The 18,285-nt window shown below is 50.5% G+C and overlaps 6 protein-coding genes across 6 annotated transcripts; 5 read left to right on the top strand and 1 right to left on the bottom strand.

Moving 5' to 3' along the window:
- Positions 1 to 3,358: 3,358 nt before the first annotated feature.
- Pmar_PMAR029012 (hypothetical protein) lies at positions 3,359 to 4,723 on the top strand (the record flags this gene model as incomplete). The annotated part of the gene is made up of 5 exons (XM_002775861.1): positions 3,359 to 3,654; positions 3,702 to 3,854; positions 3,901 to 4,000; positions 4,045 to 4,145; positions 4,195 to 4,723. 5 exons carry the CDS (start codon positions 3,359 to 3,361, stop codon positions 4,721 to 4,723), a joined length of 1,179 nt encoding a protein of 392 aa, XP_002775907.1.
- A 502-nt stretch (positions 4,724 to 5,225) lies between these two features.
- Pmar_PMAR029011 (hypothetical protein) lies at positions 5,226 to 5,854 on the top strand (the record flags this gene model as incomplete). The annotated part of the gene is made up of 3 exons (XM_002775860.1): positions 5,226 to 5,348; positions 5,401 to 5,469; positions 5,717 to 5,854. The coding sequence occupies 3 exons, from the start codon at positions 5,226 to 5,228 to the stop codon at positions 5,852 to 5,854; spliced, it is 330 nt and encodes a 109-aa protein (XP_002775906.1).
- Positions 5,855 to 6,189: 335 nt separating this feature from the next.
- Positions 6,190 to 8,185, top strand: Pmar_PMAR029010 (hypothetical protein; the record flags this gene model as incomplete). Its single annotated transcript, XM_002775859.1, has 6 exons — positions 6,190 to 6,198; positions 6,924 to 7,025; positions 7,594 to 7,620; positions 7,683 to 7,739; positions 7,882 to 8,006; positions 8,059 to 8,185. The coding sequence occupies 6 exons, from the start codon at positions 6,190 to 6,192 to the stop codon at positions 8,183 to 8,185; spliced, it is 447 nt and encodes a 148-aa protein (XP_002775905.1).
- Positions 8,186 to 8,549: 364 nt separating this feature from the next.
- On the top strand, positions 8,550 to 12,500 carry Pmar_PMAR029009 (merozoite surface protein-3, putative). The gene is made up of 14 exons (XM_002775858.1): positions 8,550 to 9,207; positions 9,251 to 9,344; positions 9,388 to 10,080; positions 10,126 to 10,289; positions 10,334 to 10,428; positions 10,477 to 10,590; positions 10,636 to 10,719; positions 10,770 to 10,883; positions 11,082 to 11,272; positions 11,329 to 11,453; positions 11,535 to 11,700; positions 11,753 to 11,874; positions 12,078 to 12,215; positions 12,265 to 12,500. Exons 1-14 carry the CDS (start codon positions 8,803 to 8,805, stop codon positions 12,427 to 12,429), a joined length of 2,670 nt encoding a protein of 889 aa, XP_002775904.1. The 5' UTR covers positions 8,550 to 8,802; the 3' UTR covers positions 12,430 to 12,500.
- A 389-nt stretch (positions 12,501 to 12,889) lies between these two features.
- Positions 12,890 to 15,249, top strand: Pmar_PMAR029008 (conserved hypothetical protein). Its single transcript, XM_002775857.1, has 14 exons — positions 12,890 to 12,985; positions 13,034 to 13,157; positions 13,202 to 13,292; positions 13,350 to 13,437; positions 13,481 to 13,590; positions 13,752 to 13,867; positions 13,951 to 14,041; positions 14,084 to 14,192; positions 14,253 to 14,404; positions 14,454 to 14,517; positions 14,558 to 14,647; positions 14,717 to 14,844; positions 14,946 to 15,026; positions 15,073 to 15,249. The coding sequence occupies exons 1-14, from the start codon at positions 12,896 to 12,898 to the stop codon at positions 15,182 to 15,184; spliced, it is 1,446 nt and encodes a 481-aa protein (XP_002775903.1). The 5' UTR covers positions 12,890 to 12,895; the 3' UTR covers positions 15,185 to 15,249.
- Positions 15,250 to 16,927: 1,678 nt separating this feature from the next.
- On the bottom strand, positions 16,928 to 17,606 carry Pmar_PMAR029007 (hypothetical protein; the record flags this gene model as incomplete). The annotated part of the gene is made up of 3 exons (XM_002775856.1): positions 16,928 to 17,101; positions 17,147 to 17,216; positions 17,485 to 17,606. 3 exons carry the CDS (start codon positions 17,604 to 17,606, stop codon positions 16,928 to 16,930), a joined length of 366 nt encoding a protein of 121 aa, XP_002775902.1.
- Positions 17,607 to 18,285: the final 679 nt, after the last annotated feature.

Below are 18,285 nucleotides of genomic sequence, written 5' to 3'. Positions count from 1 at the left end.
CCACTTGGACCGATTGGCAGGCTTCCCAGACATACCAGCAGTCAGACGAAGCTCTACTAGGCTCGGAAAGGCCTCTATAAAGCTCGTCAGAGATGACCATGATATCAACGGCAGCGTTTGCTTGTATGTCAGCGATGTCACTTTAGAGACACTACTGGGATCGATGGGTTGATATGGTAGATCACTCAGTTCCAAAGAGCGTAGACGTGGTAGCTGCCTGCCACAGAGTGCTGTCCATACGCTCTCCGCTGGCTCCCCAGGGTATACAAGTGATACTCTCGTGATACGAGAGCAGAGGATATTCACAATAAAGTGAAGCCATCTGTTGTTGGTGGTATCAACTACCGTTAAACGAATGTCATCAACGAAACCAATCCCCTGTGAAAGGAGAGCCGCATAGGATGGGCCACTTCGAGCGATCGTTTGCCAGTCTGTGAGAGGATCGAGGCAGCTCAAGACTCCACCGACGACCTCAGCTGGCAGCATACACCACAGTGAAGGCAACTGCGATGTAGCTGATGAGTCTAATAGAGTCGATAGGGATAGTTGGGGATCCTCTGTAGGGAACAAGGCTGATAGTATCGTGGTCATTCCTAGCAATATAAACTACGAGATGTGGTTGTAGGAGTAGAGCTGTAGGTAGAAACTCAATAGCCTGAATAGTAGTATCAAACATAGATAGAGAGAAACAAGCACAATGGCAGTAATGTGACGAGATAGTGGTTAACAGATGTACTATGATGATTACAGCATGGCTCACGCCGCTGTACAATGGCGTGAAAGCCTAGTAAGGAATTGTTACAATATCATGAACAGACAACAACAGCTATTGTGATAGGAATATCCAACCTCTTGGCTGGTTAGTAGTGAACAAGCAATACTCTAAGTATACACAATCTAATAGCTTGATTCGACGCCCGCTCGTCGTTTAGTTCTCATAGGTTGCTCTTGTTGGTATTCGTCACTGCCGTGTTTGGCAGAACTAGTAACAAATAGTCGTTTCTGCTGCATAGTAGGATCTCTACTATAAGGCCGATCAAGACCCCACAGAGAGCGATGATACGGCTCCCACGAACACTCGGCTGATCGTCTCGAACATGTATCATCTGAGGCAAATCGATTCAACAAGAGAGTTCATACAACAAGAACTCCTACTCTCTGGTACATCCTCGGCATCGATAGCAACAGTGGGAGAGGCGAGGCTCAGGAAAGGCAGTCGTAAGCCCACAGTTGGGGTTAGCACAGCAGAAGTGTAGCAGACAGAGGCTCCAGTAGGTGAGGAAGAGCTTGTGGAGGAAGGGGAAGAATCATCCGAGGTTGAGCACATAATAGGTACACAGCAACTGGGTCCAAACTGAGACTGTCCAGCGTTGCTCTACCCGACAGGGCGAATCTCTCTCTCACTTGAACACTTCGTTAGGAAAGCAGAGCTAGTTCGTCTGTCGCTATATGAGCAATCGATACACACAAAAAGATGTCCGCATATGTCGGTTCGTAGGTTCCGAAATCCCCGTTGATCGAAGTGAGTCCAACTCGCTATAAAAGGGCTGAGACTCTGTACAGTGAGATGTCTCATGAGGTCACTTGTAAAGAATGTGAGATGTCCTTTGAGGCATTCAAGACTACCTCATTTACGAAATTGGCAAGGGTATCACAACGTAGGTTAGTGTGAGGCCGGTCGTCTCCCATGAGAGATCCACGAGACAAGTAATATCGTTTGAACGTCTGATGCCACCCCTTCCACGTTAGACTATAACGCAAAGGTGAGTAATGAGTACACCCCGTCGTGGTAGGACTAGTCATGGGCGCGATGTGCGTTCGACACGCTATCGTACGCCGGCACAAGAAGCAAGATTCGAATGACGGAAATGCCTGAAACGGTCACAGTAATTCAGCGGAGCGATGCATGTTTTCCGCCATTTTTGATCGTTCGGGTCGAAAAAAGGGTATGAGCTTCCATGACTTAATGTAATTACTCCTGCATAGCACGCGGCTGTGTCGACTTGTGCCTGTGATGGGAGCATCCCATGGAGTGAAGACTATGGAGGGGGTAGGAGACATGGAGCCGTTTGGGAATTTCTTCCACCAGCGAGGATGATTTCTTCTTGGATTCAAACAAAAACGGTAGAGTTGCTTGGACCTCTTGAGAATCTTATTGGCTCCGTTTCGGCCTGGCTGGTAAGAGCAGTCGTCTCGGTGGAGGGTTCATCCAGTGAGCTATTTCGGTCTTATTTCTACCCGGTGTTGAGTCTAAGTTCATGCGGAATAAACCATCACCATCTGCTTAGACTGGGCTCCTCATTATCGTATGAGGCCCCCGGTTAATTTTGGTTATAATGACAATCGTCTGCTGGACGCCACCGGGCGACCCAGGATGGACTGCTTCCAGCCTCCAGACTCGCGCCAGTCTGTGAGGGAAGGGAACCTTAGTGGTTTCGTACGACCTCCCAAGCCGACAACGAGGCCTCCTCCAATTGCTGATGAGTCACTCCCGAGGCATGTTGAGCACCAGCCTGGCTATCAACAGCTTCTGTATCCTTCTGAGGGACGTACAGGGTACTCTGAGGGCTGGGGAAGGGATGATGGGGTGACTCAACGCTACGAGGTGGAACAGAGGAGTGTGGTTAGGCCAGAGCCTATGCCTTATAGAGAGGTCCCAGTTGGCTCAGGTCAGACATGGGGGAACCAAGGGGCCGACTACTACTACTATCGAGAGGGACGGCCAGTAGAGCAACAAGAGATATATCCAACTCGGGAGCAGCTAGTTCCGCCGAGTACTCAGTACTATTATGACCCACCCCAGCCGCCACCACAATATCGACAACCACTATTCGACAACTATAGTTCAACGGGTCGGGGATACTCAGAGAGACCCCAACCGGATTACCCTCCTACGGCTTATCCACTGCCGTCCAGTGCTGGTGCCTACTCATCATCCTCTCCCCCTCCCCCTCCCCCTCCTCCACAGCAGCAGCTGCTGCCTCATTCGGACGGTGGTCATTACGGATATGCAGTTGGTAGTGACCCGATGATGCATGGTGCTGACCAACACACTCAGCTCGATTCTACTATTCCTATACGACAGAACCTCAACTCAGAGTATAGCAGTCCTATTAGGCCTGTAAGCAGTGGAGCCGCTGGGCCATCTCGCGACGGGTACGGGCTGAGGATTCCTGAAACGCGGGAAAGATACGCCTACTCACGAGCGACAGAGGAAGATCGTCCCATCCGAGAGAAGGGAGTGTTGTCACCCCCGAGCGTTCCAGCTAGATCACCCCGAGAGCTGCCGCCAGACTTCGAGCCAGAAGCGGACGTTCCGTGTCAAGCCGATCTGGACTCGGTGAGGCATAGACCGCTCATGGCTCAGACCTCTCCGCCGGCCGTTCCTGTACTGAGGAGGACGGTAAAGGATCTACCTGAGGAGGAAAAGCCTGCTAGAGGACAACTGGGACCGAGCCGACTGGAGACCATCCCAGAGAGACCACAGCCACGGGAGATGCAGAAGCAGGAAGAGGAAGAGGAGATGCCTCTTTTTGGGCTCAAGGCGCCGGTATGGCCAGAAGGGTATCATCCACCCACGAAGAAGATACCGAGTGGTACGGTAACCTGCCTTTACACATGGCCTCGTATGAAGCTTGGAAAGGCGGTCGCTCAGTGGGTGTTGGCAATTCCATCGGCAGGGTGGTAAATTCTCTGCTCAGATTCGTCGGGTTCACTCGCCAGTTGCTGCCTTGTGACGGTGACTACTCTCGCCTGCCCTCATCAGGGATGCTGTGGAAGACCCGTCCTCTCGAGCCGGTGGGTATTGCTCTTATATCACTCCAGGCTTCTGCAAACGACAAGGAGGAGGATACGTGAGCTGTCCACTGTCTTCATGGCCGTTACCATAGGCCCATGTAGGTATGTGAATTATTGGGGGCAGAAGATGGTTGTGAAGGTAGCTGTGCTGAAGGCTGAGAAGGTGGATAAGGCCTGGGTAGCTGCATTGGAGAAGTCGAGAGTAAGCACACTTGCGTCTCGGGATGCTCGATAGGGGCTTTTCAGAGTTGCCATACGATAGCCGATGAGAAAGTCCAGGAGATGGAATTGGCCATTCCGGCCCATATCGAACTTGTTCAGAAAGGCCTTTTCAAGGGACTGGACGGGTAGCATCACTCCGTGTGAAAAATTTCCTGAAGTCTTTCCTGTCCTCAGATCACAGGTGCGAGGAGACAGAACGAACTTCCCTCTTTTCAACGATTACCTTAGCCATCTCGAGCGCTACGGTCGGGGTGGGAGAATTAAAGATCCCTTCCGAGACTCCCGGCCCACTGATGATCGACATGAGCGCTATAACAATAGCATGCCCTCAGTCCTGGTGAGGTCTGATAACGCTGCGGAGACGGCGCTGTTCGAGGAACGGGCGAGGCTATGGGATGCCTTGTCGAAGTGTGATATTGACGAGACCATCACAGAGAGGTTCTCATGTGTTCTTTGCAAGAATGGTTGCCAAGGTCTCGGCCAGTTGGTGGAGCATGTGACGTCAAAGGCGCATACTAGTACGGCGGTCCTCTTCCATAGTAGGGATGCGGTCATGACCTTGCCCATCAATGGCACTAAGGATAAGGTTGTTAAGTTTGACGTGAAGGACTTGAGACACTGGATTGAGAGCGCTCCGGGAAGTGGGGAAGCGACTGTGGCGGCCGGCGGTCGAGAGGTGGTAGATGCAACAACGATGGGATAGAAGACTATGGGATTGCATTCAAATTGATGATGATGAGGTTATTGCTGAGGCCTAGTTAGCCAAATCGAGTTTCATAACAGTCTACGTCTCTGTCTGTCCTAAGCACAGGATTGCGTTCAAGTTGATGTTGTCATAGGGAGTTGCGGTATGCATGAGATCATGAGCCGTCTCCCGCGTTCGGGTGGGTCATAGCTTATGAATGTTTCGGTGGATCAGCCTTACTCAGCATCGAATCCGATCACTCCCTATGATAGGTTACAACACTCATGACAGGTATGGCTTAGATAGCCCTGATCTTAGTGTCTGAGTACAGGTTCCTCCCGACTAACAGCTTGTTACTTCCTCACAGGGACGGGACGACTTGTCGTTGGAGTACTATTTCCAGTAGAGTTAAATTCCGCCTTGCATTCTTGTACATCCTATTATCTTCGAGCACTACCTCTATTTCCAATGCCCTGTGCTGGAATCTGTTTCGCCTTTGACGCTTCCTTTCCGCTCTAACATGCGCCTTTCTGCGACTTATATTATCGCGCTCCTCGCTGCTGTGTGGCACATAGTCGAGGCTGTGGGCTTGAGGTCCCTGGCGCCACAGGAGTCCGGCCAGCCCCTGAGACGACTCGAACCGGTAAGCTGTCCTGTGGTCCATTCGAGGGATGGCATATCCTTGTCCTTGTAAGGGAAACCAGCCAGAGGACCAACAGCCAAAAGCTGTTCCCGAGACCGACCAAGTAGATCCCTCCGATGATGTGAGATGGCACCAGTTGGTGAATGGATTCGATAGTCGATTAATTGGGAATTGCTCCTTCAACAGTATCCTCTCGTTTTATGATTCGGTTCTGCTTATGGTACCGTACTTGGGGTCGTGAGTTCGAATCCCGGGTGGGGCTAGAGTACTCATAACACTGCCTATCGGGCGTGTTGATCACTAGGCATTTCGAAGGCCAAGAATATTCTATCATCACCCTTCGCGGCAATATCGTGTACTGTTCTTAGGTTGAAGTGAAGACAGACGAGGAAGGGGATGACGACATGGTCGTTATTGACTCCGGCGATGATGATGATGCTAACGGTGACTACGAAAACGGCAGTGACTTCCTTCCGTATGGTGAAGACGAAGACCTCGAATCATGAGTCACCGAGGCATATCTTGCCTTTCATGTTCGATACGTTGTTATCAAAGGTGTCATGATTGTTGCTGTGAGTATTATAATGAGACTCTAGTTGTGTAGTTGAGTCATTCAATTGGACTGCTGATACAACGGTAAAAACGGTTGAATCACATCACGATGTGAGTGGGAAACCCCGCTGTAAACGTCGATTCATGTTCATAAGTATTCCTTATGTGTTGACATGTTACAATTAGTGTTGACAAACTGCATAGTGTGGGCAGCTGTCGATCGTGAGAAGACGTATGTCGTGCTTCTATAGTTATTGGTCCCTCATATTAAAAAGTGAAGGACTTCATCATGGCTCCTGTCAGGCTCTCCTCTAATCGATGTAAGGATGGATAAGCGATTCTCTTCAGGTTCCATGTTGCATGTGTTGTTGTGTTGTGAGTCTGTCAATTGGTGATGGGTGGGAGCTTATCTCCTCGGTGTCGTTTCCCCTATCTAGCCTCATTCCCTTTTCTCGTAGGCATCTTATGGTGATTCCATACAACCTCCCAGGGACTACTTTCATGATCCTAGAGTGGGGACATATGCTCAGCGAGTGTTTATTACATTGAGGTTGGGTAATCAGTTGAGTCGTTTTGTGGTGTATTACTATCGCCTCGACCATTGCAAGCCGTCTTCGAGCGTTTCTTAGTTCCCAGCAGTCAGTGCTCGAATTTCTTGTTCCATCTCATTGTCTGCTTCTAATATGCTCAGTTATGTGTTCCTCCCTCTCAGTGAGCATGATCCTCGGCGATGGGACGCTCATTCAGAAGGGGTCCGATCGGTCACTATCAGGTGCTACAACAGCATCATTTTTCAGTCAGTAGCTTCTCATACGGGGGATGCCTCGTGTTGCTTGAAGCCTTCCCAATGAACTCGACATACTCCTCAGCCCGGTGTTGACTCACCGCTGGTGTTGTATCCTCTTTTCGTCATGCTTTGCTTAGCATTGAGGATCTTGGAGTTGGTGGGAATAAGACTAGTTGAACTCCAACTCCTAGTCGGTCCTTGATTAGTTAAGACGTCTTGCAACCGCTGGCCTTTAGGCGCATCGTACTGCAGTTAGCAAATCCATGGGTTCCAGTAAGTATATGCAAGTCCATAGAAGAGCCACTGCCGCTAACTGTTTCTCTTTTTCACTTCCTCGTGTAAGCACACATGGCTACTGTTGTTGTTGTTGTTGACAACAACAACAGCATGATGATAATGATGATCTTTCCCTTCGGATGTTGAACTTGTTGTGTCTCTCGTTTGATGCTAGTGGACGGCTCTGTCGTTGCATGCGGCTCTACAGTGCCATTGGTGGAGGCTTGTGATGATGATGCTGTCGTCAACTCTTCTCTTACTCCTGGTGGTTACTGAGACTCCGCTTCCTATCTTCGCCATGGCTCAGTCGCGATGGTTGAGTCCGCAGATCTACACCTGTCATGGCTCTTGCATGGCTGGTATGCTAGAGGAATAGGATGTTGGAGCTCACCGCCGTAGAGGTTCCCTGCTCCCTTTTTTACTTGTCGCTAATGCCTTGCCGCATTCTCTGCATCTCATTGATGGCTTTGTCCTTCTTCTCGAGAGTTGATGGGAGAACGGTAGGTTATCTCGACTCTATAGTCTCTCTCTTTGCACTCCGCAATCATTCGTCAATGTTTGTACTGATGTGATGTGGCTGCTGTAGTGAATTACGCCGTTCGATGGTCTCATGCCCGATCTCCTTCTCAGGCCTCGGGAGGAAAGTCATCGAAGGAGGTAAGCCTCTCGGCTCATTGTAGAGGTAACAGTAAGGTTGGTTGACTTATGGTTGGTCTCAGAGAGTCGCTGAACTGACTGCTGGTTGGGAAGAGGAAGAGCGGATCAGCGATCAGGAGGTATCATTCGCCTCGTTGGTGGATTCTTGGACCGGCTGAGTGTGTCTTTGTTTGCGAGGCTGCTTGGTGTTGATCGAATACTAACGTCCTGAGGCATCATTGCCAAAGGCGCACCCGTTGTTCGAGTGCCTCGTTGTTGCAGGAGGGTAAGAAGTGCTATCTAAGAGGAGACTCGTCTTATCTGGGAGTAACCTATAGCGATTCGAATGACGGCATTCTCCCATATGAGTATTATATCCTAAGAGAAGATGAGGCAAGAAAGTTGAGGTAATCACCTCCCTACTATTGCTTCTACCAGACCGTTCTTTGTACAATTTAGGCATTGCGGTGATGAGGTTATCAGAGCTATCAACCGTGGATTGAGGGAGACCCTTAGAGGCTTCGGTCGTGGTCCGGATGAGGCTAAAATCGTGGCCATGTTTACTCGTGTTAAATCCCTGAGTTAAAAGTAACAGAGCTGCCTCTCCCGCTGTGGAGCTCTACATGTATCCGTATGTACGTTGTAAGTGTAAGTGATCTGTTGTCTTAATAGATGCAATTGTTTTTGCGCTAGTTTCGGGGGGTTGAGCTTGTCGAATCCGCTGTAGCAGCTTGGTGTGACCAGTCGGTAAGCTTTGTAGCAGGCCTGTCTGTGAGATCATCTACAATAGACACAACATAGTGCCTTGACACGTTAAGACGCGTGGAAGTAGCATGAGCCTCTTACGGCTCATGGTGTCTATCACTGTTGTGATAATGCTTCCTCCTACGTTGAGTTTCCCTTCTTACTTAGCTCACCGGGTTGTTGACCCCCTGTATGTCGGTAACGTCTCCTTCGGAATGGAATGATAGTAGACACACCACGACCAACGTCCTCAGTATCGCCATCCCTCGTGTTAGCCTCGAAACCACTCCTGTGTGGTACACTGTAGCAGTATCAGGGCCAGGCAGAGTGCTGCGTTGGACGGTCCGCCGTCGGTATGCGGACTTCCATGCTCTCCACTGGGCCATCATCTCTCTGTTAGAAGGACCAGTGAGGCTACCACCCAAGCGGTACTTGCCTTGGCGAGCTCATGACCCTATTATGGTTGAGGAGAGGCGTGTGGGGTTGGAACGATACCTACGTCAAGTCTTGCTCATGCGGCGGGTATATGAAGACAACCGTGTGTGGCACTTTCTCGAGGCCTCTGCTGAGGTATCTATAATCGTACGGTATGCATGGTCGAAGGACGTGAAGTACTTGAAGCTGCTTTGCCCGCTTTCCCTAGAGGCCTCATTAGCTCCTTCGGTCGCCTCATGCCGGCCCGTCATACGAACACTGCTCGAGCATGTTGATGCTGGAGACCCCTCTGTGGCTGGGGCGGCCCTAGCTGTATTGGGCCAAGCTGTTGGCACTCGGGGTGGCAGTAGATTGATCTCTGACGAGGGTGGAGTACGAGTGCTTATGAACGCACTGGGGCGGACCTTGTCGGCTACAGCAGTAGAAGATGTGAGTCTACCAGGCTGTGATACGCGTACCAGGGCCGAGGTAGGTACTCCTCCATCTCGTACGCTCCCATCCGGAATCCATGTTTCTCTACTTCCAAGTGGATGGTGGCCTCAGCTGTATGCTGGAGAAGCTCTCAGGTAGGCGCTCTCAAAGGTCGGTCTTTTCAGTGTGGTCTGCTAGGCGGAGCGGAAGCGGCAGACATTTCCTTGTGCATGGCTCGAGCCCTGGTCATTGCGGTCGCCGCTGACCCGGACTTGGAGATCGCTTTGACCGACCGCCAGAGTTCAGGTCTGCAGCTACTTGAGGCCCTCATGGCCGAGGACGACCTGTCTACGAAATGCATAACAGGGTTGATCATTTCGGTGCTGCTCCGTCGGGGGAATGCGGTCCTTTTACCGCATCGCGACCAATTGTGGCGCACTCTTGGCGAGCAAGTGAAACGTGTTGAAGAGGTCGGTGGCACTTCAGACGAAGTGTCACTTTTTGAGACACTCGATGCGGTCCTTGATGAAACGATGGAGGCGTTCATCCGAACACTCCTCTCCGACAATGATATCATCACTGACCTCACATGCAATCTCCTTGTGGTGTACTTCCGAGGACCGCTGTTGGAGTTGCCAGTACAAGAGGAAGCTCCTTTCACGGCTTATGCTCGGAACGAGCGCTGCTGGGGGCGTCTCTTTGATACGGCAGTCGAGAGGCTGCGGTGGCTCGTGGATCACCATGGGAATGTGGCAGCTAGCGAGGCGCTGCTGGCTTGCCATGGATGGTGTGAATGCAAGAGCGTATCAGAGCAGACCTCGGAGACCCGTCTACGGTGTGTGGAATTGACCTGTAGGGGCGCCCTGGCCGAGAAGCATGAACAGCTAGCGGGTGGGTCGGCGAGGTATGGTCACCGTCCTAGGCATACTCTGTTAGACTCGTGCAAACTATGTGAAGAGACAGTGCAAGCACAGGAGGGTGACGTGAGGCGGAGGGGAACCACGAGGGAAGGCCTTGACAAGGCAGTCGTCTCCCGACTGCTTGATGCCTTTGATGCCCTCGAACGGACACAGGAGAGGCTAACGGCTTCATGGGAAACGGTATTCGCTATTATATTAGCTGCTGGGGACTGAATAGTCATCAGGCTAGTATGGCCACTGGTGACAGCCGCAGGGCCACGGATGGACTGCTTTTGACCAGAAGGAAGCTGCTAACGATGAGTCAGCGCATGCGGGAGAAGTGCGGCCGTGATTTAATCAAATTATGAGGATAGAAACTGCTTGTCAGAGATATCCACTCGTTGGCGCGCGAACAGGCTGAGGTGGCGAGTGCTCAGCGTGTAGTCGTGGATGCTGAGGATCAGCTCGGTAAACACACGTCAGTGATGGCCGATGCGAAGAGGTAGACGTTTTTCCTTCTGGCGTCCCATCAAATTCAACGCATCAGGCTCCACAAGATGGCACTGCAAGCGCTGTCTGCCTCAGCAGAGTTGGTGGCCCGCGCCAATGCCCGCTTGGCTGATATCAAAAAGTATCGTCCAGTAATACGGAGTAGGCTGGGCTATGGCGCCTTGTGCTCAGCAAACTGGCCATAGCACGGGATAGGCTTGCTGGGGTACCTGCACGGACGGCTCATTGTTTGAGAGCAACGGAGGCGGCTCAAGCGGAGCTCCACGCGGCAGAAGTCGAGGCCAGGTGGGAGGTCTTCACTGTAGCACTTCTGGAATGAACTGGCTATCATGCGTTAGACGCGTTTTACACATCACATGAAAAACACATCACGTGTTTTACGCGTTATTCACTGCTCACATGCGTTTTTTGCCAAGTGAAATGTGACATATGTTTTTCACTAGTGTTTCCCATATCACGGGCGAAACTCCATTGTATGTTCAGGAATAGAAGCTCTGAGGCTGACAACTCAGCTAACACCGCGGACAGGGTGGTTGCCGAGCTGAGCGATATCGAGGCCATACGCGTTAACATTAACGGTCTTATATATCGTGCGAATGCCGCCCAAACAGATGATGAAGTTGACGTCATCTGGGCTGAGATGCCGTCGTGGTTGACAGATGAGGGGCAGTCTAGTGAGGAGATGCACGAGGGACTGAACGCCGTTTGAGCCTCTGGTGCCCTTCTATAGGTCGTCCCACTGACTTGGGAGAACTGCGGGCCCGAGTTGAGGAATGCAGGCTAGTAGTCGATAATAGGATCCTGGCTTTACGAAAGGAAGCTGCGGTTGCCCGAGACCACGCTGAAGCTGCTAAGGTTAGTGTTTGCGACTCATCCGTGTGCTGATGGTTGAAGAGCGCGGTCACAAATTGTTCGTATCAGCCGTGGTCTGGTCAGGAGCTAGAATCCCACGCTAGAGAACAAGTGGGAGTCCTCCAGAAGCGTTGTTCTGAGCTAGAGGTGGAGTTGGCTGAGATCAGTGATGTTGGTGCCCTGGAGAAGCGGGTGAAGGAGTTGCAGGAAGCGGAGAGTAGACAACTCGCTGATGTGGACCAATGCAAAGGTGAGTGCTTGTTATGACGCTTTATCGCGACCTGCCATGTTGTCATCATCAGCGGAACGAGAGAGTAGAGCATTGGAGCTATCAGAGCAGAAGACTCGAGTGGAAGTTGCTACTAAGAGGGTTGAGGAGGCAGTCGAGGCTCTTAGGGAAGCCGAGGTCGATCGTGACTCTAAGGTGAGGCATGCGTGGCCTCCTACACCATGCAGAGCACAGCTAGGCTATTGTGGAGTCCATCCTAACTTCTTGGTGTGCTGTATTAATAACGCCAGAGTATGTATGAGTACATACTCTGCGTGGGCCAACGCTCGATGTTCCCAGAACAAGGAGTTCGAGTTTATTTTTTCTCGTTGTGGGGGTCGCCATTGGGTTTCACTCAGTCGGAAGTGCTAAGGGCAACAGCCTTGAAGACAGATGCGAGCTTGAGAGAGATAGAGTCACTCACAAGTCGCCTCGTGTGCCAAACCGTGAGGACTAAACTCGAGACCATCATGGCGGCTCAGCATGGTTGTTCAGAGGTGGGAAAACCTTCGTCAACCCTACTGTAGTTCTATGGTCTACTATTAGGTGGATGTATGTTTACGAGCAGAAGAGGAGACGAGGGATGAGGCTCTGGGCCGGATCAGCGAAGTGCAGACACATCTCGTTGAGCTCAGCAAAGTTATCAGAGCGAGTGTATCAAAACCTGATTCCGGCGCAGGGGAGCACACGACCGTTTGGAATCCGCAATGATGGTATTCATGAAATTTCCGCTGCATTTTTGTTTCATAATTTTGTAGTCTTTTTGAATACCCATGGACTGCGTTGCGTGGTGGGTGCAGCATTCCCCCAGTACTCAGTTACATGCCTTCTTTTTGCCAGAGTATTAATCTGGGAAGGTGTCCCTGATTTTAGTGCGGACCGGAAGGTTGTGATGTGGCCCAGCTGTTGGCATGATCATATCCATATACTAGTTTTCAGCGACTCGAGGAATCAGCATAGCTGATAGTCATTGGCCTGTGAAGCTCCTCAGAAGTTGTCGAGCTCACCACCATCTTCTCGGCCGTCCCAGCGATGATACGCTCTTTGAGCTGAGAGGAACTCCAAATAAATTCTCTCTCGGTGTTTCAAGGTGGAGGTTCGATCGATCGAAAATCAGGGAGAAAACATGGGCTTATTCGAGTGTCATTTTTCCCTATAGGCGTCATTTTTTAACACCATGGTAACTCTCATCTCTAGCGAAGATAACACCGAGAAACCAGGGATGGGCTCTCCTTGCGGCTGCGAGGCTAAACGCAGGAAGATGATGGTAAGTGAAGCAGTAGCGACTAGTGTTGGTCGAGCGAGTGTCGTTTAGGGTGTGCCACATCCATCGTCCTCACTGACAGCGGGCGTGGTATCGGGCCCCATGACGGATGAGGATAGGCAGGCTATCGACAGGTTTCGACACCTGGTGAGGATTCCTTCAATAAGTGGCCAAGGTGAGTCTTTGATGAGAGGAGCTCCTGACTCGTGTTGTTTCAAGGTGTTAGTAATGGGTCTTATGCTGAGTGTGCTAAGCTGTTACAGCGGTGGTTGGGAGAAATACCGGGGGTGACCAATATCAGGGCAATTGAGTGAGTCGCACTACTGTGCCTCTCGGCTTTTGGGGAGACCATCGGCGAGGAGCTCAGATACGTCCCTGGTAAGCCTGTGATCCTAGCAACGTTCCCAGGCAGTACGCCGAAGCTGAAGTCGATCCTGCTGAATGGTCATTATGATGTGAGCATACGCCCCTTTCTGTGGCTCCAGAAATACTTGGTAGGTCGTTCCTGTGTTCCGAGAACATTGGAAAGTCGATCCCTTTGATGCAGTGGTTGAGGATGGGAAGATCTATGGTCGAGGCACTCAGGATATGAAGTGTGTGTTGAGCGGGTAAGCAGCAGGAGGAAGACACTCCAGCCCTGTATTGCGGCGGAGGGGCTTCCTACAAAAGGGTCTTCTTACGTGTCTCGGGAGCAGGTGGCTAGTTGGAAGAGCACTAGCAATAGGTCTAGATGTGAGGAAGTGTATGTAGCGCTGATCAGTGTTAACAGGTATATCGAAGGTCTACGTCGCATCTTCGCCGCCCAAGGGCAGCAGCAGCACCAGAGACTACGCCGTACTATCCACATATCCCTCGTCCCTGACGAGGAAGTCGGCGGGGCCGATGGTGAGCTCTCATAGTATGTCGGTATAGCGTCTTCTTCCTGATCGCCACGATCCTCAAAAACTACCGTCCGCGATGCTTGATAGGTGCTAGTAAATTTGCTTACAGTGATGAATTCGCGAGCCTCAACATCGGCATGGTTCTCGACGAGGGATTGGCCACTCCCTCTGCTGAGAAGTACGTGGAGCTCTATTGTGACTATCATCCCATGGCCTGTAGATACACCCTTTTCTATGGAGAGCGTGCTACTAACTGGGTGACTTTCCGTTTGAAGGGCAACACTGGTCATGGGAGCCGCTTCATTGACAATACTGCTGTTGAGAAACTGGTACCACATATTTCTGTTATGGCTGGTTGCTCCGATATTATTAGTTTTTTTCCATATCAGGTGACCATATTATCGAGAATCTATGCTGTGCGCACTGAACAACGCAAGATACTCGATGACAGTTCATGCGGCCCAGCGGCGGCAGCTAAGACTCTGGGGGACGTCCTCACAGTAAATGTCACTGCACTACAGGCTGGAGTCGCCAGTAGCAGGTGAGTCTTTATAGGAATTCCCATCAAGGATATCGCTATTTTATGGTAGCACTAAGTCGGGCTTCGCTCTTAATGTTATTCCATCGGATGCTCTCATAGGCGTTGACGTCAGAGTAAGTGATGACACTCTCAAATCGACAGTTCCTGCTGCAGGTGCCACTTCATATAGATCGCACTGGGATACAGCGGATATTCGACGAGTGGTTGGGAGAATACAAGGATGAGGTTGATATTGAATTCGATGTAGGTCGATGCCCTCTTCTCTTGTGAGGGTTTCCAATACCTGGTTACCAATTTCGTGCTTGACGTCAGAACTATGCCGATCATCCTCCGCCATTGGAGCTCACTAATCCATGGTTGATGGCTTTCCGAACTGCCATTGAGCAGGAAGTCGGTGTTGAAACGGCACTCGAGGTTTTCCCCAGCGGCACTGACAGCAGGTCGACAGGGTTCATCTGGGCTTGCTTCACTCGATGGATGCCTTATGACGGCTGCATTTTCAAACTTTTGTTATCGTCTCCTATATTCCTGCTCTTGGCAGATACTTCAGGGCGAAAGGTCTGCCGTGCTTCGGCTTTTCCCCTATGCGTGATACTCCAATACTACTACACGATCATAACGAGTAAGTCGGAGAATAGATGCAGAATAGTGTGTACTGCTTATGTCAGGTTCATCAGTGAGAGGGCTCTCATTGAAGGCATTCGAGTGTACGAGAAGGTGCTCCCAGTCTTGGCCAATCTACACCCGATGAAGGACTGCCTAGATCTGCCTACTGAATGACGTTTCCCCCCGTTAGTATGCATAGTTTTTAATGGTTCTATCAATCGGTCTTTGCCTAAAAGGCGGCTACCAACCTGGTCCGCTTTTCTCATTCGACCGCCTACGTTTTGTTGTTAATGGCAAGGCAGTCAATAACGATACGGGACTGTGTGTTCTAGTTAAAAGGATATGGCCCTGACTAGTGAACGCCTTGGCATGGCCAGGGGTATGGACTCTCTCTTGAGGGCGGTAGGGAGGGCATTCTCGGAATTCAAAGTATCGTTCCACACGATTGCACGCTTTCCCGCTGTCGATGTCCTGGGCAGGCAAATACTTTATGAAGAGGCCAAAGAGCCAATGTCCAAGGCACTAATATCTGTAGCCCAGACATCGACGGCTCTCTTATTCAGTATGTTGAACCTGAGACTCTCAAGTTGAGAGTCGATCCTCGTGAGTCCACTATATACATGATGAACGCGCTCGGTTTGTTATCTAAGTGTTGGGTAGTTGGTTCGGTGAAAGATGTAAGCTATGTGTTGAGGCAGCTGGCACATAGCTAGAGGCATCGAGTAATAGCTAGCATGTTGAAGGACCGTCGACTGGTCCGCCTGTTTACCCTGCTGACAGCTGCTCTCGAGCAGCACCGATGACATCAGGTCCTGATGAGCAGGACTTGAAAATGGAATTACAAGTTGTTGAGTTCAGTTGTCAGCGATGGCTTATCTTTCTCGAACCGCCCATGTTGGCTGCGGTATTACCATGCTAGCTGTGTATATGCTGCACCTACTAAGCAATGATCTGTCGCTATACATCTCCGCGGGGCAACATAGGCCTCCCAGATAACATGGGATGAGGAGGGTTGGGTAAAATCGTGGAGGCACTCAGGTAGGGTCCCAATATGTTGCCCGTTGCAATCGCGCGCGCCCCACTTCAACCTCGGCAATAAATTGACCTATCAAACAACCAAAAGTTTACGCGCACGCTTGTAACAATTATAAGGTGCTCGACTCTCGCTCTGACCGGATTTAAAAAGTCAAATATTGATCGGAATCAGAATCTGATTATCAGATTGTGCTTAGTTGCTCAACAGTAGTGGGATGTGAGTAAGACGAGTTGAGGGGAGAGCGTGATTCATCCTCAATCGTGGATTGGCTTCTCACCCCATCAGCGTTTGGGGCGAGACATTCATGGCGTGTCATGGCCATGAGTCATGGGTATATCTGCTGACGCGGATTACACCGTTAATGGTGATGATGATATCGCATTACCCAACTACATACTATGCTTGCCAATTTAATGCATCAGTTCCAAATTAATTAGATTGATGCAGCAATCATCAATCCTGATACCTTTCATAATAATACCAGTTTCATAAGGAGCACCTTTATTTGTGTATTTCCCTTCTGTTGTACGGCCTACCCTTCACCAGTATGTTTCCGAGCTTTATTTGGTTTTTATGACGAGTTTCATGCACAGTGTGGACATTGTAAGTTACTCAACATCGCAATGCTACCGAAACACTTCTACCCGAGAGCATGAAGATCATCACTATTTGTATAGTGTATTGAGCCATGCATCAGCAGGACGTCCTCCGCCGTATCTGAAAAACTGCTTGCCTGGATCCCTCAAGACCAATATCCTCACCTGCTCCATCCATGCGCGAGACCTGTCTTAGATACAATACCAAACTTCTTGTGATGTTGTACTCGAAGACGATGCCATCTGGCGACTCCATTGTAGTCCCATCCTATCCTGTGGTATGCCTCACCTGTACTTCACCTTATCCTTGGGTAAGTCCTTCACACGTCGACGGAAGCGTCTTCGTCCACCACTCTTCGCATAGTACTCCAACGCATGACCAGCCTTGAGTACTCGTGCCATATGAGTGAGACCGACTACTGCTGGTGCTACGTGAGCTAACGTTTGGGCCACTTGTTCCTGACAATATCCGAGCATAGTCTTCGTCAATGAATCAAAACCTACCTGTGAGAATCGCGATACTGCTATTGGGTTCCGATCCTTAAGCTGACCCAGTTGAGGGTTCAACGGATACCTAGGCCGGTAGGCTCAGGACGAGAAGCCACTAGTAGAGACCTCACATGATGGGCATGGCCAGTCTCGACTGTAGTAGATTAGCCACAACACTGCATCTCGCGAAGAACGTATCTGTACACAGCAATGCCCCCTGATAGATGGAAGACCACTACGTAGTCGAGCCGGGTCGATCTTCCTTGGGAGCCCAGCCATGCAATAAAACTCCCATTAACGTTGAGGCGGATATAGTAACACAAGAAATGGGAAATAAGGATACTAGCGCTGACCATCGTTTGTCATGTCGCTTGGTGTTGCCCGTCAGCTTTACGAGGCCCTCTGTGATGGAGTCAGCCCAGGTTTGGATGAGACCGATTACCCAAGCCATTAACATCCTCTTCATCACATGCATGCAGAAAATTGAAAATGAGATTAGTTGAAATCAGAAGCGGTCCCATCCGGCCACCATCGCAACCACGTTGCATAAGCTCTGGTCAGGCCATCAGACATCTTAAGACTGTCCAGCACGCCTCCAGCCAGCTGTAGTGCCGCTATCAGCTCCTTCGGCGTCATTAAGTCCGTCTGCACATGTGCCCAATGAACCCCTCACCTTACCAAGACTCCCCTGGCTTGAAGACTACAACTGTCAAGGATTCCCATAGCTCATCTGTAGCCTCCCACTCTCTGCTCACATGGCGCTCACCTTCTGCAATGCAGGATCGCAATGCTCGTGAAGAGTTCCCGAGGATACTTCACGTAGTCGAAAATTACCAGGTGCTCGGTAGTCTAGTGACGCGGCTCGTGCCAATGACTTACTGAGAGTATTCCAGCTTCCTATGCTCTGGGATGCTGTCATCCAAATAGGACAACTGATTGGCTCCTTACAGACCTATGGATACCTCTACAATCCCTCCCATCAGGCCACCGCTAACCCATACCGCATTTTGACTCCTCAACCATCCTTGTCCTCAATCACGTCCATAAGCGTCTTAATATGAGCCGTCAGTACTTTCGCGGGTGTTCAAGTTCTCCTCCTAGTCACTCAACACAAACCTCAATAGTAGCAGAAACAACTGCATAAATCTGTACAC

The sequence above is a fragment of the Perkinsus marinus genome, assembly GCF_000006405.1.
Source record: "Perkinsus marinus ATCC 50983 genomic scaffold scf_1104296955288, whole genome shotgun sequence".
In the NCBI taxonomy this organism is placed as follows: domain Eukaryota; phylum Perkinsozoa; order Perkinsida; family Perkinsidae; genus Perkinsus; species Perkinsus marinus.
This window is presented reverse-complemented; position numbering and strand designations above follow the sequence as displayed.